At 48.9% G+C, this 24,070-nt stretch overlaps 1 protein-coding gene across 2 annotated transcripts in view; it reads left to right on the top strand.

Moving 5' to 3' along the window:
• Window positions 1–24,070, top strand: part of LOC115460223 (factor VIII intron 22 protein-like) — an 86,996-nt gene that overhangs the window by 5,695 nt on the left and 57,231 nt on the right. For both annotated transcript variants that reach the window (XM_030190036.1, XM_030190037.1), the window contains exon 2: window positions 5,944–5,990. In XM_030190036.1, coding sequence (XP_030045896.1) covers window positions 5,944–5,990 — 47 coding nt within the window. The remainder of the gene's footprint in view (window positions 1–5,943; window positions 5,991–24,070) is intronic.

The raw sequence follows: 24,070 nt of genomic DNA, 5'->3' as shown, positions 1-24,070 counted from the left end.
TTTGGAGGCATATTTTCAAAGCACTTAGACTTACAAAATTACATGGAGGGGCATAATGGAACAGAAACGCCTATCTCCATGGGCGTTTATCTCCGAGAACGGGTCTGTGAAGGGGCGGGGCGGATCGTATTTTTTAAAAGAAAAAGACGCCCATGTTTTATTCGTCAAGGTGTGAGCTGGGCGTTTTTGCTTTTCAGCGATAATGGAATATGAAATCGCCCAGCTCAAAAACGAATAAATCCAAGGCATTTGTTCGTGGGAGGGGCCAGGATTCATAGTGCACTGGTCCCCCTCACATGCCAGGACACCAACCGGGCACCCTAGGGGGCACTTTTACAAAAACCAAATAAAAGGTAAAAGAGCTCCCAGGTGCATAGCACCCTTCCCTTGGGTGTTGAGCCCCCCAAATCCCCCTCAAAACCCACTGCCCACAAGTCTACATCATTACTATAGCCCTAAGAGGTGAAGGGGGGCACCTACATGTGGGTACAGTGGGTTTGGGGGGGTTGGACGACTAGTAGCATTAAGCAGCACAATTGTAACAGGTAGGGGGGGGGATGGGCCTGGGTCCACCTGCCTGACGTCCACTGCACCCCCTAACAACTACTCCAGGGACCTGCATACTGCTGCTTGGGAGGAGGGTATGACATTTGAGGGTGAAAGTAAAAAGTTGTGAAACATCATTTGTTGTGGTGGGAGGGGGTTAGTGACCACTGGGGGAGTCAGGGGAGGTCATCCCCGACTCCCTCTGGGGGTCATCTGGTCATTTAGGGCACTTTTGGGGGCCTTATTCGTCAAAAAACAGGGTCCAGGAAAAGTGTCCTAAATTCTAGCTCAAAACTGTTCCATTATCGGCGAAGGGCGCCCATCTCTGTTCGCCCGATAACCACGCCCCAGTTCCGCCTTCGATACGCCCCCGTCAACTTTGTCCGCATCCGCGACGGAGTGCAGTTGAAAGCGTCCAAAGTTCGGCTTTCGATTATACCGCTTTATTTGTTTTGTGAGAAGAACGCCCATCTCCCGATTTAGGTCGGAACTTGGGCGTTATTCTCGTTCGATTATAAGCTGGATAGTAACCTATGGAACTTTGTAAGTCTAAGTGCTTTGAAAATGAGCCCCATAGCGGAATTATAACAGGTACAGAGAAGGGTGACGAAAATGATAAAGGGGATGGAACAGGTTCCTGTGAGGAAAGGCCAAAGAGGCTAGGACTCTTCAGCTTGGAGAAGAGATGACTGAGGGGAGATATGAGAGAGGTCTAAAAATACTAAGTGGAGTGAAATGGTAGATGTGAATCACTTGTTTACTCTTTCCAAAAATACAAGGACTTGGGGGCAGAGAACATATTTTGTCACTCAGAATGTAACTATACGCTGGAATTCATTGCCAGAGAATGTGTTAAAAGCAGTTAGCACAGCAGAGTTTAAAAAAGATTTAGACATGTTCCTTAAAAGAAAAGTCCATAAACCATTATTAAGATGGACTTCTGAAAATCCACTGCCTTTTCCCCAGACACTTGGCCGCAAGACAAGTGCAGAAGGGTAAATTCCCCTTCAGAGAGTGGCGCACCCCCCCCCCCCCCCCCCCTCCGTGGTCGGGCTGTGGGGATTCTGAGGGGTCTGGCAGGCCTTCGTGGTCTGAAGAGCCAGAGGAAGGTGTAGGATTGCCATTGGATCCAGATGATCCCACTGCGGTTAGGATTTTCCACCGCAAGGAGCTGCCAGCGCTTATTTCTGATGCCTTACAGGCCCTCTCTATTGAAGATCCTGTGATGGGCGAAGCCTCCTCTGGTTATCCGAGGATGGCAAGTACTAAGAAACCTGCTCGAGCCTTTCTTTTGCATGACTCCATCCAAGAGCTAATTTCGGCTCACTGGGCTGACCCTGAGGGGCCTTTGAAAGTTGCCAGGGCAATGGGGCACTTATACCCTCTCAGTGAAGAGCACTTGACACGCTTGGCCGTGCCTAAAGTGGATGCCCTAGTCACGCTGTGGCGAAAAAGACTACCCTCCCAGTAGAGGGAGGGGTCGCCCTGAAGAACATGCAGGACCGATGTCTGGAATCAGCAATCAAACGGTCCTTTGAGATTTCAGGCCTAGCCTTACGGGCATCTGTGTGCAGTTGTTATGCTGCTCGTGCCTGCCTCGCTTGGTTGCAACAGGCAGTGGAACAGCCCGGGGATGGAGCGGAGCCCCTTGCGGAGGTGGCACCGCGGATGGAGTCGGCCTTGTCATTTTTGTCTGGCGCCCTGTATGATCTGGTCAGAGCTTCGGCTAAACAGATGGCTGTGGTGGTGGCCACTCGCCGCCTTCTATGGCTACGGCATTGGCGGCTGACATGGCCTCTAAGCAAAGGTTGGTGAAGTTGCCCTTCCAGGGCCTTCTATTTGGTGAGGAGTTGGAGAAAATTGTTACCCCACGCTTACCCGAGGATAGGCTGTGGCCTTCTTCCAAGGGTCAGGCGGTTCCCTCCTCTTCCAGACCTCGCTTCCGTGAAGCTAGAAGGTACCGCCCGGGGCGTTCTGCTGGGTTTACTTCACGTGCCTGCTTTCAGCAGAGGAACTCCTTTCGCTCAGACAAACGTTCCGCAGCGGCCGGCTCAAGGCCTGGAGTGCAGGGGCGACTCTCTCAATGATGGTGCGCCGGCCCACTCCTCGATTCCTGCAGTTGGAGGACGTCTTTCCCTCTTTCTCGAGGAATGGGTCAAGATTACCTCAGATCAGTGGGCTTTGAACCTGATCAGAGATGGCTACAGAATAGAATTCAATGCCCCGGTGAGAGACGTGTTTGTGGAATCCTGATGCGGCACTGCCGTCAAACGGGCGGCGGTAGAGGAGACCTTGCAAGTCTTGTTGCACCTTGGGGCGGTGGTCCCTGTGCCTCCCGCCGCGATCAGCTACGGTCGTTACTCTATTTACTTTGTGGTGCCACAAAAAGGAGGGTCTTTTAGGCCCATACTCGATCTAAAGGAAGTCAACAAGTCACTAAGAGTGCGGCATTTTTGCATGGGAACCCTGCGCTCCATCATTGCGGCGGTACAGCCAGGAGAGTTTCTCACATCTCTGGACCTGAAAGAAGCTTACTTACACTTCCTATTTGGTCCCCACACCACCGGTTTCTCCGGTTTGCGATTTTGGGAAAACATTTCCAGTTTCGGGCCTTGTCTTTTGGCCTCGCCACAGCTCCCCGAACCTTTTCCAAGGTAATGGTGGTAGTAGCTGTCTTTCTCAGGCGAGAGGGTATCTGGGTTCTCCCGTACCTTGACGACTGGCTCATCAGAGCGGACTCTGCAGAAGAGAGTCATCATGTAACAGCCAGAGTGATCTCAGTACTTCAGTCTCTGGGCTGGGTTGTCATATACCCAAAAGTCACCTGACCCCCCCTCAATCTCTAGAATATTTGAGGGTCCGGTTCGACACAGCCTCGGGGTTTGTCTTTCTACTCGAGCAAAGGCGGTGCAAGCTTCAGAACCAGGTCCGTTTGCTCCTGAGGATGCCTCGCCAGCGAGCTTGGGACATTGTCCAGCTGTTGGGGTCGATGACGGCCACCTTGGAAGTGATGCCATGGGCGAGAGCGCACCTGAGACCTCTGCAGTGTTCCCTGCTTCAACGATGGTCTCCAATACCTCAGGATTACCAGCACAGACTCACGTGGCTCCCTGCGGCCTGGCTCAGTATGGAGTGGTGGCTCTCAGACAGCATGCTGCCCCGAGGAATGCCGCTGGTGCTTCCCGATTGGTGCCTGGTGGTAACAGATGCCAGCCTGCAGGGCTGGGGGCACATTGCCAGGGAAGGCATGCCCAGGGTCTCTGGACACCCGAGGAGTCGGAGTGGTCTATCAATCGCTTGGAGTTGAAAGCGATATTCTTCTGGCCTTTCACACGACCCTGGAGGGGCTGGCTGTCACAGTTCTGTCGGACAATATGATAGCAGTGACCTACATAAATCGACAAGGCGGCAGTCAGTGCAGAGCGCAGCCCGTGCAGATTTGCCACTGGGTCGAGCTACATCTGCAGTTTCTGTTAGCAGCTCACATTGCAGGTCAGAGCAACGTGCAAGCCATTATTTAAGCAGGCATCAAATTGACCCAGTGGAGTGCCAAATGGGGGACGCCTATAGCGGATCTTATGGTGTCAAGCGCAAATGCCAAAGTCCTGTGCTTTACAGCAGACGGAGGGATCCTTGCTCGGCGGGGTTGGATGCCTTGGCTCAACCCTGGCCTTAGGGCCTCCTGTATGTGTGCCCTCCTGGGCCCTTGATAGGCGAGTACTCCTACGGATTCGGCTACATCAAAGAGAGGTGGTTCTCATTGGCCCAAGTGACCGTGGTATGTGGACCCCCTTCCTTTGCCTCTGATACCGAACCTGTTGTCACAGGGGCCGGTAACCATGGAGGACGCCTGCCACTTTGGTCTTACGCCTGGCTATGAGAGGGCGCAATTGAGAGACAAGGGCTATTCCAACAAGGTCATCTCCACTCTCCTTCAGGCCCGCAAGCATTCCACTTCTGTTGGCTATGCTCGGATTTGGCGCCAGTTTGAAGCTTGGTGTGCTGCTAAAGCGATTACACCCATGCGGGCTTCGTCTCGCCGATACTTGACTTTTTGCAGGATGGTTTACAAAAAGGCTTGGCCTATAATTCCCTGCGTGTTCAAGTTGCAGCCTTAGCATGTTTTTGTGGGAAGGCGGCTGGCCTCTCCCTGGCTGCTTATCCGGAGGTGGCACGGGTTCTTAGAGGGGTGCTTCGGCTCCGTCCTCCCGTGCGGGCTCCGTGTCTGACCTGGAACCTGAGGTTAGTTTTAAAGGCCCTTCGGTGTTCGCCCTTCGAGCCGCTTAGGCGAGCTTCGGAGAAGGATGTGACCCTAAAGACGGTCTTTTGGTGGCCATTACATCGGCGAGACGGGTGTCTGAGCTCCAGGCGCTGTCCTGTCGAGACCCATTTCTGCAATTTCACCTTTTAGATGTGCGAAGGGCTCTATTGCAGTATCTGCGCATGTCAAATGCTTTCAGGACCTCTGATCACCTTTTTTGTTTGTTGTCAGGTGCTCGCAGAGGGTCTCCAGCGTCTAAAGCTATTTTTTCAGCATATCTGCTGTCTGGCCGGCCTTTGCCTGAAGTCTTTAAGGCACATTCCACAAGAGCGATATCCTCTTCTTGGGCTGAAAGTGGAGCACTCTCTCTTCAAGAGATATGCAGTGCAGCGACGTAGGCTTCTAAGCTCTCTTTTGCCCGACATTACAGGCTGGATGTGGCTGCTAGGAGGGATGCGCATTTTGGAGCACAAGTGCTGGCGCGTGGCGTGGCCTGTTCCCACCCTATCTAGGGATTGCTTTGATACATCCCATTCGTAATGGATTCATCTGCTTGGTGACAAAGAAGGGAAAATTAGGTTCTTACCTTGGTAATTTTCTTTCCTTTAGTCATAGCAGATCCATGAGCCCTCCTTGATTGATTGATTGATTGTTTGATTGATTAATGCTGTTTTGGGTTCAGTTTTTCCTGTAGATATGTTCCCTCATTGGGAGAAGTTGGAAAACAGTCTTCAGGATTTCTGTTCTGTTACAGGAGGTTGAGTTCGTCCCTCCTTTGAATTAATGCTCCTGTTCTGGGACGTTCGTTCGCTGTGAGGAAAGTTCATGTTATTCTACTTTGCGGTGTAACACTGCTTTGGAAGCTTCAAATACTGAGAGGCAGATGGAGCTAGCTGGCCAAGAGGCACTATGATTGTCAGTGCTCTCTATCTCCCCCTGCTGGTAGGTGGACACAACCCATTTGTAATGGATTCATCTGCTATGACTAAAGGAAAGAAAATTACCAAGGTAAGAACCTAATTTTCCCATAGTATCGTAAAGGCATTCGCCATGTCTGATAAAGAAACGGGGCACACGTATATACGCTGTATATTTGCTTATATTTTTGACCTAAATATGTTTTTTAATTTTTCTAGGAGATTTTTACGGAAGCCCAATGTTGCGGAAGCAAGTGAACAGTTTGGTAAGTTTCTGGTTCTATAAAGGCTTTCAACGCATTTTAACTGCCTGGTTAAATCATGCTGGCAGGCTCAGGAGCCTATTTTTCAGCTGCAGAATGTCTGCTCTGACTGGTGCAGCACTCTCCAGTTAGTACCAGGGCAATCAAGAGGCAGACTTGGGGCAGAGTCTGGAGTTATTTGGACACTGCCAATATTCATTGCCGTTTCCTAGATAGCTAACCTGGCAGACTGGACAGCGTAAAAAGCAGTCCTCACTTGCCCAGTTAGCTAGGTGGATATGGTGCTGAATATTGGTTTGTACCTTTCCAGGCACTCAGATATTCAGTGTTCATACTCTGATAGCTCTAGCGCTGAATGTTCAGATCTAATTTGCCACAGAATGAATATTGCCTTGAAAGTGGTAGCTTAGTGGTTCTGCTGGATGCTATCATGCAGCGGGTTCTTTGTCTTCTTATTGTTCTACAGTCCTAGCACTGGTTCTGATTGAACTGGAAGGAAAATAAGAAGGGCAGAAGTGCCATCCCCACCCCCTGAAACATCCCTGAAAAAATTAGAGCATAGATAAATGGCTGTATGATGGGATGTACATCCTGCCACTGGGAAATAGGTCCTCTGGATTAGAGAAGGTATCTTTAGCTGAGTATAGGAAGACCATTTGGGTTTAGTCCATACTATCATACTTAGGGTAAACTCCTGGGACCCTGCATGGGGTGGTGGTAGTCTGGTGGCAGGGAAAGTCTAACCCATTTCTAAAAGGCAGTGGAGTGGATTATTATCATGAGAGAAACTGAGGACATGTAGCGTTGACTTGAATAGTGATCTGCATTGTCATTTGCATACTCTTAATAACCAAGAGTTTGGACTACTTGAAAGTAATAAGAGAAAGGAAACTGGACTTATCTGGGGTGGCCCGGAAGAGTGTCCCAGAAATAGAGCTGTTTCACTCTGAGAGACAGGGACCTAATAAGAGTATTCAGAAACCAAAGAGGCCCAGAAAAAGCAGAACCCAATCTCTTTTTGGGGTCTGGATTTGTCTTGCACTTTCGGCAAGCAGCACTTTTGGATTCAGCAAGCAGTGGTTTGTAGATTCGGCTTGCACGTTTGGCAAGTGGTGCTTTTGACATGGGATCCCTCAGCCTACATTGTCAAGTAGGTGACATGGTTCACAGGCTGCTTACGTTCAGCAGTGAGATTCTTTTAAACCTCACAGCCTAGCAGTTTATCGGTTTTTTTTGGTTGTTGTTTCTTTGTACTGTTTATGAAGTACTGATAGAAATGTATCCAGATTCTTCCAGCATTTCACAGGCTGGTAGACAGGGTAATTTTGTACTTGATTAGACTACTAGTAAAGAAGGTCCTTTACTGAGACCAATGAAACGGGCGCTAGCAAGGTTTTCATCGTAGTGTGTATGTTTGAGAGAGTGTGTGTGAGAGTGATTGTGTGAGAGAGATAGAGTGAATGTGCGAGTGTGTGTGTGACATAGAGTGAGAGGCTGTATGTGTGAGAGTGTGTGGCAGGGGCCCCCCCTCCGTCTCCCGCTCCTTCCACCTCCCCCCTGTCTTCCCTCTCCTCTTTCCTTCCCTCCCCCCCAGCTCCCTCCATCCATATGCAATCTTCTGGTCTCGAGCGCGGCCCCCAAACACTGCCCTCTAGGCCTAGTGCCTGCCTCAGCTAACATACAGAACATAGCACCTCCAGTCCTCCCTGCATTCACCTCTCCCGCCACAAAACAAAACCTGAGCTGTGCCTTTTTCCTTGAAGCACTGGTCTGGACAGCTTCTTGAAAATGCTTTACTCTTGGCAGAGGGCATGAATGTTGCAGCTCGCTAGCAGTTCTCTTTATTTCTATTAAAGTTGTGTTATTTGTTGGGGGGGGGGAGAGAAAGTCGGGGAACATGGTGATCTGCATTGTGTGCTGTTGCTGGTAAGACTGTGCCTTCGTCTCGTATTTTTTTTTTTAAGTCCCCCCTTTTTGCTGCTTTCAATCTAATAATGTAGGCGACCTTGGCTTATGTTTTTGTGTTGTTTGGTTGGGGGGGGGGGGGTAGAGGGTTTTTAAATGATATGGACATCGTGTGTGTGAGTAATGTGAGCCGGCTGGCGGAGATCGTTAAAGAGCAAAGAAAGAGGTAGGGTCAGAAGTGATTGGTAACTTTTTCCGCGAAAGAGAGTGTCGCGTCGCCTGAACCTCTACACTTTGGCTTTTGGTTGACTTGCGAATTTGACTCACGGCTCACGCCAAAAGTGGGAGGGGAGGTGACTCTGTGAGGGCTTTGAATGGCTGGTGAAAGGAGAGGCACTGTAAGCAGGAGGCGGGTCTTAAATTGAATTTAGATTGGGTGTACTCTTGTTGAGTGTATTTGCTCCACCCTCGATGTCATCACGTTTGACGTGAGGGCGGGGCAAATGCTCATGTGCAAATTGTGGTTTCACCACCATGCAGTTAGAAACGTTGGGACTTGTGGAGGCCTCAGTATAACGTTGGAGGTGCGTTTTATATAGAGAGATTCTTGTGATATCAGAGAACTCCGCCAAAAGTTCATGACATAATGAAATCACAGAGGAAGTGGGAAAGTGGAGCATTATTCTTTAAGTTAAATGACATTCAGCAGAGCAAAAAAGAGATGCCTTAGGTTGGGAAAAATTGAATATAATTAATAAGCTTGGGAATTTGTTTCCAGCTGAATTTTACAGTCTGATTGTGGTGGTACCATCTTTGTTATGCACACTTGATGAAAACAGTATTTCCTTGTCATCAACAGCAGGGTTGTATCCGATGGTTGTATCTGCCTACCAGCAGGTGGAGATAGAGAATACTGAAAAGCACACGGTGTTTCCTGGGACGCCCAGCCCCCCCCTGCCTTCAGTATATCTCTATCTCCCAGCAGGTGTGGATGAAGTGGCGTACCAAGGGGGGGGGGGGCAGTGGGGGCGGTCCGTCCTGGTTGCACGCCGCTGGGGGGGGGTGCCACGCGTCTGTCGGCAACTCTCGTTCCCTGCTCCCTGTGGCCCGGAATGGGTTACTTGCTGTTCCAGGGCAGAGGGAGCAGGGAACGAACGAAGCCGACAGGCGTGCGGCACCCCCCCCCACCCCCAGCAGGTAAAGATGCACCCGGGGGGGGGTGTCCATCGTTTCGCCGTTGGGGGGGTGTTGCGCGTCTGTCGGCAATGCTCGTTCCCTGCTCCCTCTGCCCCGGAACAGGAAGTAACCCGTTCCGGGGCAGGGGGAGCAGGGAACAAGTGTTGCTGACAGACGCGCGCACCCCCCCCCCCCCCCCCAGCGATAAAGATGCACCCAGGGGGGGTGTCCGTCGTTTGCCGGGGGGGGGGGGGGGGGGTCGCGAGCTGCACCCAGGGGGGGGGCATCGGCGATCTGCCCCGGGTGTCAGCCACCCTAGGAACGCCACTGTGTGGATATCACTTCTCAGCTCCTGGATTCTGCCTCGGGTGGCTCCTGTGCTTTGCCAGTAGAACAGGGGGGTGTTGTGGCTGGTGGGTGCCCACTACAGGCATACTTGGTTTTCCCTGTCCCTGGCCTTGCCCATTCCCCCTCCTCCCGGAGTTCCTCTGTGGCTGCCTGCCTCGAATTTTCCTCACAGTAAAAAAAAAAATCTGAGGCTTTCTCCAGAGCTCCTGGTTCGGTGCAGCTTGACCGCAGCTCATTTGACTCGGTGGTCTGAGGTGAGAGTGGTGCCCAGCTCCTCCGGGGAGGTTCCCGCTGAGAGCGCTCTGTGCGGGGTAAGTTTTGGACTGGGTTGCCTCCAGTTCTTGATAGTCCAGCGTCTGCTGGAGACTTTATTCTTCCCCTGAGCTTTTGGCTGACGCTAAGCGTAGACGAGTGATACCCCGTCTGAGGGGGACTCTTCACTCTGTTCTCCCCCGTGGTCTAGTTTCGGGGGAGTCTGAGAGGTCTGGCAGGCCCTCACGGACTGATGATCCAGACGAGGGTGGCTGCTTGCCAAAGGAGGTGGATGACCCTAAGCGGTTCGGATTTTCCACCACGACGAGCTGCCAGCTCTCATTCTGATGCCTTACAGGCCCTTTGTATGAAGATCCTGACGAATGTGCTGCCTCTTCTATTATATCCTCGATTGCTAGTACTAAGAAGCCTTCTTGGGCTTTTCCCATACATGCGTCCATCCAGAGCTTATTTCAGCTCAGTGGTCCTGACCCTGATGGTCCCTTGAAGGTGGCCAGGGCTATTGTCACCTTTACCCTCTAAATGAAAGTCAGTTGGCCCTCTTTGGGATGCCTAAAGTGGATGCGTTAGTCACGGCTGCAACTAAAAAGACTACTCTCCCGGTGGAGGGAGGGGTCGCTTTGAAAGATATGCAGGACCAGCGGCTGGAATCCGCACTGAAGCGGTCCTTTGAAATCTCGGGCCTTTCCTTACGGGTGGCTATTTGCAGTTCCTATGCAGCCCAGGCCTGCCTTTCCTGATTGCAGTAGGCGGTTGAGCAGCCCGCCAATGGAGCGGGTTCCCTGGCTGAGGTCGGGCCGCGTATGGAGTCTGCACTGTCTTTTTGGCTGATGCTCCTTATGATCTGGTCAAGCTTCAGCTAAGCAGATGTCGGTGGCGGTTGCTGCCCACCGCCTTCTTTGACTCCGGCATTGAGCGGCTGACATGACTTCTAAACAAAGGCTGGTGAGGTTACCCTTTCGAGCCTTCTTTTATTTGGGGAGGATTTGGAGAAGATTGTTAAGGACCTAGGGGACTCTAAACCCAACGGTTGCCTGAGGATAGGCCGAGGCCTTCTTCCAAAAGTCCTTCTAATCCCTCCTCTTCCAGGCCACGGTCACTACTCCATCTATTTGTGGTGCCTCGAAAGGCGGGTCGTTTCAGACCTATCCTCGCCTTACGCAGAGTCTACGAGGCCTTAGGAGCACGACATTTCCGCATGGAACCCTGCGCTCCGTCATTGCGGCGGTACAGCCAGGAGAGTTTCTCACGTCTCTGGACCTCAAGGAAGCGTATTTGCATATTCCCATCTGGTCGCCGCTTCAGCGGTTTCTCCGGTTTGTGGTATTGAGCCAACATTTCCAGTTTCGCGCCTTGCCTCTTGGCCTGGCAATTGCCCCTCAGACTTTTTCTAAGGTGGATGGTAGTGGTGGCTGCCTTTCTCAGGCGAGAGGATATCAGAGTTCACCCTTATCTCGACAACTGGCTCATCAGTGCGGTTTTCGGCAGACGAAAGCCGACTTGCCACAGCCAGAGTTGTTACAGTTCTTCAGACTCTGGGCTGGGTAGTCAATATGCCCAAAAGTCACCTGACCCCCTCTCAGTCTCTCGAGTATTTGGCGGTCCAGTTCGACACGGCTTCAGGGTTCGCTTTTCTTCCCGACAACAGGCGTCTCAAGCTTCAGAATCAGGTCCGCCTGCTCCTGTGGATGCCTCACCCTCAAGCTTGGAACTTGTGTTTAGCTCCTGGCTCGATAACGGCCACCATAGAGGTGGTTCCCTGGGCGAGAGCTCACATGAGGCCGCTGCAGCTTGCTCTGCTTCAGCAATGGGTCTCGCGATTTCCAGGAATACCAAAGCAGTCTAAGGTGGCTTCCTGCGGCCCAGCGCAGTATGGATTGGTGGCTTTCCGACAGCATGCTGCGGCAAGGGATTGGTGTCTGGTGATAATGGATGCCAGCCTTTCGGGCTGGGGAGCTCATTGCCAGGGACACTATGCTCAGGGTCTGTGGTGCACCGCGGAAGCGGGATGGTCCATCAATCGCTTGGAACTTAGGGCGATATTCCAAGCTCTTCTGGCCTTCCACAGGACGCTGAAGGGTCTTCCTGTCTAAGTTCTGTCAGACAACACGGCAGCAGTGGCCTACAATCAATCGTCAGGGTGGCACTCAGTGCAGGGCCCTGGCTGCGGAGGCGTCTCAGATCTGCGATTGGCCCAAGCGCCACCTAGAGCTGCTGTCCACGGCTCACATAGCTGGTCAGAGCAACGTGCAAGCCGATTTCCTCAGCAGACATCAAATCGACCCCGGCGGAAATGGAACTGGCGGAAGACGTTTTTCTTCAGATTTGTGCCAAATGGGGGACCACAGACTTAGACCTCATGGCGTCAAGCGTAAACGCCAAGTCCCTTACTTTTTCAGCAGGAGAGATCCTTCGCTCGGTGGGGTTGGATGCCCTGGCTCAACCATGGGCCTTGGCCCTTGATAGGGCGAGTGATTCACCTGCAGCGAGGATTGGTGATTCTCAATCGCCCCGGTTTGGCCAAGGCGTCCATGGTACGCGGATCTCCGGCAGGTACATTTGTCCATTAGAATGTAAGCTCTTTGAGCAGGGACTGTCCTTCTATGTTAACTTGTACAGCGCTGCGTAACCCTAGTAGCGCTTTAGAAATGTTAAATAGTAGTAGTAGTAGTAGTAGTAGTAGGGCTGGTGGACCGCGCCTCTTCCTTTGCCTCGGATTCCGAACTTGTTAGTTCAGGGTCCGGTGATTATGGAAGATCCTTGTCGCTTTGGTCTTACGGGACAAGGGCTATTCTAATAAGGTTATTGCCATGCTCTTGCGGGCTTGCATGCGGTCTACCTCTGCGACTTATGCTCAGATCTGGCGCACTTTTGAGGCTTGGTGTACTCCAAAGGCTATCTCGCCGACTCTGGCGACAGTCTCGCTTTTGCTGGACTTTTTGCAGGACGGGCTACAAAAGGGCCTGGCCTACAATTCCCTTCGAGTTCAGGTGGCAGCACTGCTTCCAGGGGAAAGTCTCCGGCTTGTCCCTGCTGCTCATGCCGGATATTGTCCGATTTCTCAGAGGGGCGCCTCGTCTCCGTCCTCCTTTGCGGTCGCCCTGTCCAGCTTGAAACCTGGGGCTTGAGTCGAAGGCGCGCCAGCGATCTCCATTTGAGCCTTTTAAACGGGCTTCTGAGAAGGATGTGACTCTCAAGACAGTTTTTTTTAGTGACAATGACGTCGGCAAGGAGAGTGTCCTGAGCTTCAGGCTCTTCCTGTCAGGAATCCTTTTCTACAGTTCTCGGAATCTGGGGTGTCTGTTCGTACGGTGCCTTCCTTTCTGCCTAAGGTGGTTTCAGCTTTTCACCTGAACCAGCCCATTTTTCTTCCTTCCTTTTGTAAGGAGGAGTTTCCGGACTCCTTTGGGCAATTGCACCTTTTGGATGTCCGCAGGGCTCTGTGGCAGTATCTGCAGATGTCAAATGAGTTTAGGAATTCTGATCATTTATTTGTTCTGTTGGCAGGTTTCCAGCGTCTAAGGCCACTATAGCCCGCTGGGCTTAAGGAACCTCATTTTTTCTGCTTTCAGGGCGGGTCGCCGCCTGTAGCGTTTAAAGCACACTCTACGAGGGCAATGTCCTCTTCGTGGGCTGAAATGGTGTCTTTTCTCTTCAAGAGATCTGTCGTGCGAACTACCTGGGCTTCTCAGCTCTCTTTTGTGCAACATTACAGGCTGGATGTGGCAGCGTGGCAGGATGCGCATTTTGGAGCGCAAGTGCTTGCTCGCGGAGTTGCCTGTTCCCACCCTATTTAGGGAGTGCTTTGGTACATCCCATCGGTTATTGGATTCTTCTGCTGTTGATGACAAGGAAGGGAAAATTAGGTTCTTACCCTTGATAATTTCTTTCCTTTAGTCACAGCAGATGAATTCATGATCCCTCCCTGTCTGACTTTAGTTTTTGTACAGATGTTGCATACAGACATTGTGTCTCATCAGGAGTACTTGAAGACAAGCTATCAGTTACTACATGCTGTTTTATTGCAGGAGGTTGATAACGTCCCCTCCTTTGTTTGGTTATTGCTCTGGTTCAGGGGCGTTTGTTCGGTGTGAGGAAAGTTTATGTTATTTTGCCTTTCTTATTCACTCTGCTTTGGAAATTTCATATACTGAAGGCAGGTGGGGGCTGGGTGTCCAGGAACACCATGTGCTTTCAGTGTTCTCTATCTCCACTTGCTGGTAGGCGGATACAACCCATCAGTTAATGGATTCATCTGCTGGACTAAAGGAAAGAAAATTATCAAGGTAAGAAACCTAATTTTCCCATTTATGTCATGTATCACTTAATTGCAGGCAGAGTCTTGAATCACAATATCAAACCTGATGCAGTTAATTTCTAGCTATTTTGGGGGGAGGAAGGATGTAAGAGACGGAAAGTTGGAGTATAAACCAGGATTGGGCCGGTCCTGGTTTTATCACATTGGATCAAAGAAACCAAGTCTAGAAATTTCAGCTGGGGTTTTCATGTGATAGACATTTGCTTGGTGAATGGATTGTGCCTCTCACAATCCATGCAAGCACTTGAAAGGCTAACATGTATCTCCCCAATAGGCACCAAACCCCTTAATAGTGGGGAGAAGTTTCTGAGAGATCATTGGAAATAATTGTTCTTAAGTAAAAAGAAATAAATAAAGTAGATGTCATCCATGTCGCCCGGTGCAGAGCATTAAAAGGTATTTAATATGCCTTTAAGAGCACATGCTCGAATGCCTTCCCGCCCACTGAGAGAGTACAAGACCAGCAGTCTCTTCTCATTCGCTGTGAGGAGAGGACGTGCTATTCGCAGCTCCTCACATCGTCTGATGTATGAGTAGTCTTTTCAAGCATTTATGCCTTCCCTGGGAGATTTTCTTTTCTCCTGTTTTCTTTTTAGTTTTGTGTCTTTTTCTCCTTTCCCTTATTTTAGCTATTTTTTTCTGCCACTTTTTAGTTTTGTTATTTTTTCATGGGAGTCTGATGAGGATCACGGTACTTCTCGGAGAAAGAATCTTATGGTATTGCATCTGACCTCCCCCCCCCCCCCCCCCCAGGGAAAGAAAGAAGAAAATCACTATGTGAGAGCCTTTCCTTTCCATCTTTTTTCTGGGAAATGGTGGCTGCCATTCTTTCACAAGATCTGCGGGATGTTCAGGTGAAGAACTGAGAGTCCCCTCTGTAGGTCCCTGTCCTCCCTAAGAAGACAAACACGAGTACCGGATCCAGAGCTCCCCTGGGTTTGATAGATCCCAATTGCCTCATCATTCCTTGGTGGTGGAATCCATGCTCGAAAGAGCCAGAAAGTTCTGGAGACTTTGCTTCGATGCTTCCTGGTGGGGAAGCTAGAACCCTGGATTCTTTTGGGTGGAAGATGTAGCATAGTAGATGATGGCAGATAAAGACCTGTACGGTCCATCCAGTCTGCCCTTCAAGATAAATTCATTGTATGTGATACTTTATATGTGTACCTGTCCTTGATTAGTCCTTGCCATTTTCAGGGCACAGACCGTAGAAGTCTACCCAGCACTGGCTTTGCTTCCCCAATTACCAGTGTTTGCCACCCAATCTCCACTAAGCTTCTATGGATCCATGCCTTCTAAACAGGGTTCCTTTGTGTTTATCCTATTCATTTTTTAATTCTGTTACCGTTTTCATCTCCACCCCCCCCCCCCCCCCCCCCCCACAGGAGAGCATGCCAAGTATCTAACACCCTCTCCGTGAAAAAATACTTCCTAACATTATTTCTGAGTCTTCCCTTCTTCAGCTTCAATTTATATCCTCTAGTTCTGCAGCCTCCCCATCTCCGGAAAAGGTTTGCTTGCGGATTAATACCTTTCAAATATTTGAATGTTTCTATTATACCATCCCTGTTTCTCCTTTCCTCCAGGGTATACATGTGCAGGTCAGTAAGTCTCTCCTTGTATGTCTTGCAACACAAATTTCATACGATTAAAAAAAAAAAATTTATAATAATTTTACAAACTTTTTACAAGCCATACACTTGTCAAACAGGAACACAGCAGCTTCAAAAAGCAAATAAAGAAAACATCATATCACCAAATAAAGTCAGCTTTCTTAGACCACCATTAATTGGAGAGTGTGGCTGAATCATAGGAGATTATTCGTAAGGAACTTAAAATATAAACTTTATACAAAGGCTACGTGTGATTACCTCACCTATATTACTATTTCCAACATTATTATTATTATTTTTTTTAAATCAAGAAAAGCTTTTAGTTGTTTCTAGGGCCCTGATGGCGAACCTATGACACGCGTGTCAGTACTGACACGCGGCCGCATGTGGCCTCATACAGAGAAGCAGTGGCGTTCCTTGCTGACACCCGGGGCGGATCGCGCGACCCCCCCCACACGGTGCATGTTTACCCGCTGGGGGGGGTGCCATGTGCGCTTCTATTGGCTCCCTCCGAGTCCTCCGCTCATTCCATCCCTGCTGCTCCCTCTGCCCCCGCCTCCTGCACGGCCGTTAGGGGATCTTTGACCTCACTTCCGGCCAGCGGAGCAGAGAGCAGCGGAATGCCGTGGGGGACGCATCTCTGTGATCGCCATTACCAGCAACCACATAACCACAGCAACCATCATCCAATCTACTGTTCTGGGGTGTCGTGGATTTCTAATTGACCATCATTACTGAGATAAGTGAGGGGGAGGCTGGGAGAGGCGAGGGCATGTGCTATGGGTGCCGTTTCCCGCCATTAGAAATAGCGGCAGCCATCTTAATTTACATAAGGTGGTCAGTTAGGCTAGTTAACCCCTAATTGCCTGCAGGCTAACAGGCTATCTATAATTCTATCTTTCTGTCACTGCCCCCCTGATGGAGAACCAAAAAATAAAAACCAAGGTTAAGTAAAGGAAGTGGTAGTAGCAGTAGCCGACCCTTTCAAGAGACATGGACCGAGATGTATGGCATTATAGAAAAAAAATGGCAGATCATTTTGCGTTCTATGTACTGAAACGGTAGTAAGCAGAACGTGGAATATAAATAGACATTTTGAAACTAATCATTCCCAGCTCTTGAAAAAAAGTGAGGATTGAAAGGAAGGAATACATTTCCAGGCAGCTACACTTTTATAAGAGCCAATCTAATTCCATCCTTAAAATTTGTAAAAAGGTTCTACAAATTTAACATCTGCAAGTTTGAGCATTGCTCACTCCATAGCTCAGCATGGAAAAGCACTCAGTGAGGGAGAATTATTAAAGAAACTCTCCTAAGATGTGCACCCAGTTCTATTTCACAATATGCAGAATAAAGATGCAATTATAAGAGAATATCTGAGTTACACTCAGTAGAAATATCAATTGAAGATTTAGCCAATGAAATTCAGCAACAAAAAAGTCACTAATAGGCAGATTAGTAAAGAATTCCCCCTCCCCCTCACTTATCTTAGTTCCCTGCACCCCACACAAGTTAAATAATATCAAGACCAACAAAAGAAACCGACTGACAGATGAATAAAGAAGTCACTAAGCAGGTACGTTAAATAATTAGTTTTGGCTTTATTAAATACAGTTATATATTACAATTATTACATTTTTGTTATTTAAACTATAAATATCGCGAAATTAGGTTTTTTTTCTCGAAGTGACCACACCACCCGAGTTATGCTCGTTTTTTTTGGCGAATTTTGACACACCAAGCTCAAAAGGTTGCCCATCACTGTTCTAGGGAGTAAAAAAATATACTTCGTCTCTTCCAAATCGGACCCAAAACGTTTACATGGTTAAGCAAGGAAGAAAGTTTCTTCCCAGTTTCCTGTTTCATGGCCAAAAATATTTTTCTCCGTTCTGAGCAATTTGGTGACATCCGGATAAATCCAGATTTCCTCCTCCGAAGAACACATTTGGATGTTTTCTATTGATTGCTCCAAAATAGCAGATATATTATTCACATCAATATTTATATCTTCTCCGCCTCTGCCTTCTCCTTCTTTCTTCCTTGGATCTTAGGCAAATAAAAAATCTTATTAATATGAGGAATAGCGTCATGTGGTATTTTCCAAATTTCAACCTAATATCTTCTAAATAAATCCATAGGCAGAGTCTCAGGAACTTTAGGGAAATTCAAAAGGCGAAGATTCAAACGCCTATTAAAGTTCTCAGTCTTTTTTATGGAGAGCCAGTTTATCTTTAACCGTAGTGAACTTGAAATCTTGAAGCTGTTTCACTTCATTTTGAATTTGTTTGACCTGGATGGAGAGATCTTCTTTCACTGACTCAACTGTCTTGACCAAATTTTCAAATTTAAGATACAAAGCAGTTACCTCACCTGAGGATTTCTGGAGAGTTGAGTCCATCTTATTAAGCATTAACCAAATCTTTCCAAGATTTACCTCCATTGATGTATCTGAGACTCCAGTCAAACCTTGGGCCTCATTCTCCAGGCTCTTTCGCTGCAACGCGGGACCCTCGCCAGAGACCCTGCACGCCACACTTCCAGAAACATGTAGGCTATCTCCCGGCGAAGCAGCCGACGCCGGACATGGAGGAATGTTGGAAGCAGAGGGGGAAGAAAGAGATATTTCATGTCCCAGCAGAGGTTTCGCTCCTCTGATTTCCTCCGCAACGGGACTCACCTCCCTCAACTCACATGGAGAGGCTCCGGTGAGGAAACTATCCAATCTCTGCTGGATTGGGGATGATGCTGAGGTAGGCGGGGGAACAAACTTCACAGTCCCTTTTCTCTTTGTATGAGGCACTTTTCAAAGGTAAATTAACAGGAGAAAACCCAACAAGAGATCAGCGTCTCACACACCGCCATCTTGTCCACAAATCTCATACCATTTTAATAGCTTTTCTTTGCAGCGCTTCCAGTCTTTTTACATCCTTAGCAAGATACGGTCTCTAAAACTGAACACAATACTCCAAGTGGGGCCTCACTAACGACTTGTAGAGGGGCATCAACACCTCCTTTCTTCTGCTGATTATACCCCTCTCTATGCAGCCTAGCATCCTTTTGGCCGTGGCCACTCCTTTGTTGCATTGTTTCTTCACCCTCAGATCCTTGGACACGATCACACCGAGGTCCCTTTCCTGAGTCAAGCTTACCAGTCTCTCCCCACCTATCCTGTATATCTCTTTTGGTTTTCTGCACCCCAAGTGCATCACTCTGCACTTCTTCCATTAAATTTTAAATGCCAGATCGTTGACCATTCTTCTAACACTTGGAGATCCCGTCTCATGGTTTCTACTCCTTCCAGGGTATCTATTCTATTGGCTATCTTCGTGTCATACACAAAGAGGCAAACCTTTCCTTCTAACACTTCAGTAGTATCTCTCACAAATATATTAAACAGAATCGGCTCCAGCACCGACCCCTGAGGCACTGTACTACTCACCTTCCTTTCTTCCAAGCTGATTCCGTTTACCACCACCCTCTTTACCTGTTGGTCAACCAGTTTCCTATCCAGGTCACCACTTTGGTCCTAAATTCAGACCTCTCAGCTTATTCACGAGTCTTCGGTGCGGGACAGTATCAAAGGCTTTGCTGAAATCCAGGTAGATTACCTCTATCGCACGTCCTTCATCCAGGTCTTTGGTCACCCAGTCAAATAGGTCAATAAGATAAGTTTGGCAAATTTTTCCTTTGGTGAAGCCATGTTGCCTCGGTTCCTGTAACCCAAAGTCCACTATCCTTTCCTTCAGCAGTGATTCCATTATTTTTCCTACCACCATTGTGAGACTTACAGGCCTGTAGTTTCCCACTTCTTCCTTGTCTTCGCTTTTGTGAAGAGAAACCACATCCATTCATCTCCAATCCCGCGGAACCTCTCCCGTCTCTAAAGTTCTATTAAATCTTTAAGAGGTCCCACCAGGACTTCTCTGAGCTTCCTCAGTATCCTGGGATGTATCCCATCTGGCCCCATAGCTTTGTCCACCTTCAGATTCTCAAGCTGTTTATAAACGCTTTCCTCCGTGAATGGCGCAATATCCATTCCATAAGAAAAGCTTTCAGCTTAAACCACTGATTTTTCACTTCACCTACGCCTACCCACGCCATCAGTTCCTTCTTCAGGTATTCCCCCATTTTACCAAAATCAGTACGTCTGAAATCCAGTATTTTGAGTTTTGTGTATCCGCACTCTGCCTTTGCCCTTATATCAAACCATATTGTGTGATGATCACTATTACATAGGTGGGCATCCACCCAGATATTGGAAACACTTCCTTCATTTGTGAGCACTTGTTGTCTATAGACCCCGACACAATTGGAGGAACTAGATAAAGATCTGATCGCTGATATTCAAAAGTTGGGGAAGAAAAGAGAGGTGCTGTTGTTGGGAGATTTTAATCTGCCGGATGTAGATTGGAAGGTTCCGTCTGCGAAATCGGAAAGAAGTAGAGAGATTGTGGATGCTTTCCAAAATGCTCTGCTCAGACAAATTGTGACGGAACCCACAAGGGAGGGAGCCACGTTGGATCTGGTGCTCACGAATGGGGATAGTGTGTCAAATGTCCGAGTGGCTGCACACCTGAGAAGCAGTGACCATCAAACGGTTTGTTTTGATATAACGACTCATGTGGATGGCGGCCACTCAAAACTCAAAGTCTTGGATTTCAAGCGAGCTGACTTTAACAAAATGGGGGAATACCTGAGGAAGGAGCTGATGGGCTTGGAGGTCATACGAGAAGTGGAAGGACAGTGGTCCAGGCTGAAAGAAGTAATAAACAGGGCTACAGACCTTTATGTAAGGAGAGTAAATAAAAGCAAGAGAAAAAGGAAACCGATATGGTTCTCAAAGCAAGTGGCTGAGAAAATAAAGATTAAAGAGTTAGCGTTCCAGAAATATAGAAAATCTCAAGTGGAGGAACACGGGGAGGAATACCGGATGAAACTGAAAGAAGCCAAGAGAGAGCTACGTCTGGCGAAGGCGCAAGCGGAAGAACAAATGGCTAGAAATGTAAGGAGGGGAGACAAAACTTCTTCAGGTATATTAGTGAAAGGAGAAAGACTAAAAAGGGAATTGTGAGACTAAAAGATACAGCGAAACGCTATGTAGAAAATGATGAAGAAAAAGCCAATTTGCTAAATAGATACTTTTGTTCTGTTTTTCACTGAAGAAAATCCTGGGGAAGGACCGAGAGGGACTGGCAAAAGTACACCTGAGAATGAAGTGGATAGAGCACCGTTCAAGGAAGAGAGTGTGTATCAACAACTTGGAAAGCTAAAGGTGGACAAAGCCATGGGACCAGACGGGATCCACCCCAGAATTCTGAGGGAGCTCAGAGAGGTTCTGGCGGGTCCTCTTAAAGATTTGTTTAATAAATCCTTGGAGGCGGGAGAGGTTCCGAGGGACTGGAGAACGGCGGAGGTGGTCCCTCTTCACAAAAGTGGTGATAGGGAAGAAGCTGGAAACTACAGGCCGGTAAGCCTCACTTCGGTTATTGGAAAAGTAATGGAAGCGATGCTGAAGGAAAGAATAGTGAATTTCCTGGAAACCAATAAGTTACAAGATCCGAGACAACATGGTTTCACCAAAGGGAAATCGTGCCAAACGAATCTCATTGAATTCTTTGACTGGGTGACAGGAGAATTAAATCAAGGACGTGCTATAGACGTAATCTACTTAGATTTCAGCAAGGCTTTTGACACGGTTCCCCACAGGAGGCTCTTAAATAAACTAGACGGGCTGAAGATAGGACCCGAAGTGGTAAACTGGATTAGGAACTGGTTGACAGGCAGACGCCAGAGGGTGGTGGTGAATGGAGTTCGCTCGGAGGAGGGAAAGGTGAGTAGTGGAGTGCCTCAGGGATCGGTGCTGGGGCCCATTCTGTTCAATATATTTGTGAGTGACATTGCCGAAGGGTTACAAGGTAAAGTTTGCCTTTTTGCAGATGACACTAAGATTTGCAACAGAGTGGACACCCCGGAGGGAGTGGAAAACATGAAAAAAGATCTGAAGAAGCTAGAAGAATGGTCTAACGTTTGGCAATTAAAATTCAATGCGAAGAAATGCAAAGTGATGCACTTAGGGAGTAGAAATCCAAGGGAGACGTATGTGTTAGGCGGGGAGAGTCTGATAGGCACGGACGGGTAGAGGGATCTTGGGGTGATAGTATCTGAGGACCTGAAGGTGACGAAACAGTGCGACAAGGCGGTGGCTGTAGCTAGAAGATTGCTAGACTGTATAGAGAGAGGAGTGACCAGCAGAAGAAAGGAGGTTTTAATGCCCCTGTATAAGACGTTGGTGAGGCCCCACCTGGAGTATTGTGTTCAGTTTTGGAGGCCGTACCTTGCGAAGGATGTTAAAAAAATTGAAGCGGTGCAAAGAAAAGCTACGAGGATGGTATTGGATTTGCGTTCCAAGACGTATGAAGAGAGACTTGCTGACCTGAACATGTATACCCTGGAGGAAAGGAGAAACGGGTGATATGATGCAAACGTTCAAATATTTGAAAGGTATTAATCCGCAAACGAATCTTTTCCGGAGATGGGAAGACGGTAGAACGAGAGGACATGAAATGAGATTGAAGGGGGGCAGACTCAGGAAAGATGTCAGGAAGTATTTTTTCACAGAGAGGGTGGTGGACGCTTGGAATGCCCTCCCGTGGGAGGTGGTGGAGATGAAAATGGTAACGGAATTCAAACATGCGTGAGATATGCATAAAGGAATCCTGTGCAGAAGGAATGGATCCTCAGAAGCTTAGCTGAAATTGGGTGGCGGAGCAGGTGGGGGGGGAAGAGGGGTTGGTGGTTGGGAGGCTAGGATAGGGGAGAGCAGACTTATACGGTCTGTACCAGAGCCGGTGATGGGAGGCGGGACTGGTGGTTGGGAGGCGGGAAATACTGCTGGGCAGACTTATACGGTCTGTGCCCTGAAAAAGACAGGTACAAATTCAAGGTAAGGTATACACATACGAGTTTATCTTGGGCAGACTGGATGGACCATGCAGGTCTTTTTCTGCCGTCATCTACTATGTTAGTGTATTCCGTCACCATTTGTCTGAGCAAGGCACTTTGACAGGTGTCCACGATTGCCCTTCTTCCTTAGCGTATGCAGCAGATTAATCCAGGAACTGGTGGGTTGTGTCCATCTACCAGCAGGTGGAGATAGAGATTACAAAGCTGAAGGCAGTGATACCAGACGGTCAGCTCCTCCTTTACCTCACTATATCTCTATCTCTAGCAGGTGGTAGATGGTGTCTCTGCAGCTCCTGGATTCGTCTCTTGGACCTGCTCCTGGGCCTTTTGGCCAGTTGAGCTTAGGGGGTATTTGGGCTCTGTGCCAACTTTAGGGGTATACCTAGTGGCCTGGGTCCCTTCCTCACCCCGTGGTCCCTTTCCTCCCAGAGTTTGGACTGTAGCCTTCCTCATTAAAAAAGAAAGAAAAAAACCCCTGTAGTCCACAACACACCTCTGTTTGCTGCTGTTATCAGCTGTTAAAAAAACAAAAACAGCAATTTGGGACACAGGCTCTGCAGCTGTAACAAGGAAGCAGGTTGCTAAGAGGAGCCTTGGGGGCAGCGTCTCTGGAGTTGCTATGTGTGTGTGTAGCCTGCTGAGCCAGTTTGGTGGGAGGCTTGCCTAGGAGGTCCTGCTGTGGTGGTTATCCTTCAAATGAACCGTCCCATCCCAGACAGCTCTGATATAATGTTTTCTTGACCGAGGACTGGAGGATCTAACTTCAGACCCGGGTGCGCAGTCTGCTGGGGCGCCGAGTCCTCGGGCCTGGCAGTGCGTTCATGTCTTGGGCTCTGTGACGGCTACTTTGGAGGTAGTGCTGTGGGCTGTGCTCACATGTGATATCTACAGCTCTCGCTTCTCGGCAGGTGGTCGGTGTCCCAGGAGTGTCAGTGCTGTCTTCCATGGCTGTTCTTGGCACAGCTGTGCATGAACTGGTGGCTCCGTAATTCCTCCCTGTGAAAGGGATGCCTTAGCGCCTCTCCAGTGGATGGTGGTGGTCATGGATGCCTCTTTCTTACGCCTCCAAGGCGATGAATGACACAGGAGATGCTGTGGCTGATCTCCCGCCTGGACCTGTTTTTGGTGCTGTTCGTCCTGTAGCCTTCTAGGACTTGTTGTGGGCCAGGTGGTGCTTGTGCCATTGGAGAACACGACGGCGGTGGCTTCTTCTTCGACAGGGTGGGACTCAGAGTCAGGCCCTGGCCACCAGGGCATGTCAGCCCCATGGAGGGGGCAGAGGACCTTATGTTCCATTTCTCCATGGCCCACTTTGAGGGCTTTTCTTACGGTGAGCTCTCTCTTTCTGCCGTCTTCTGGTCTCAGCGGAATGGTTATTCCACACCAGTAGTGCTTCAGTTTGGGCTCAGGTAGAGAGCTCCAGAAGTACATCTGATGGTGTCCTGGCTGGACGCCGAGGTGCTTTTTTTCTTTTATCATCGGAAAGA

This window comes from Microcaecilia unicolor, chromosome 1 (assembly GCF_901765095.1).
Source record: "Microcaecilia unicolor chromosome 1, aMicUni1.1, whole genome shotgun sequence".
In the NCBI taxonomy this organism is placed as follows: Eukaryota; Metazoa; Chordata; class Amphibia; order Gymnophiona; family Siphonopidae; genus Microcaecilia; species Microcaecilia unicolor.
This window is presented reverse-complemented; position numbering and strand designations above follow the sequence as displayed.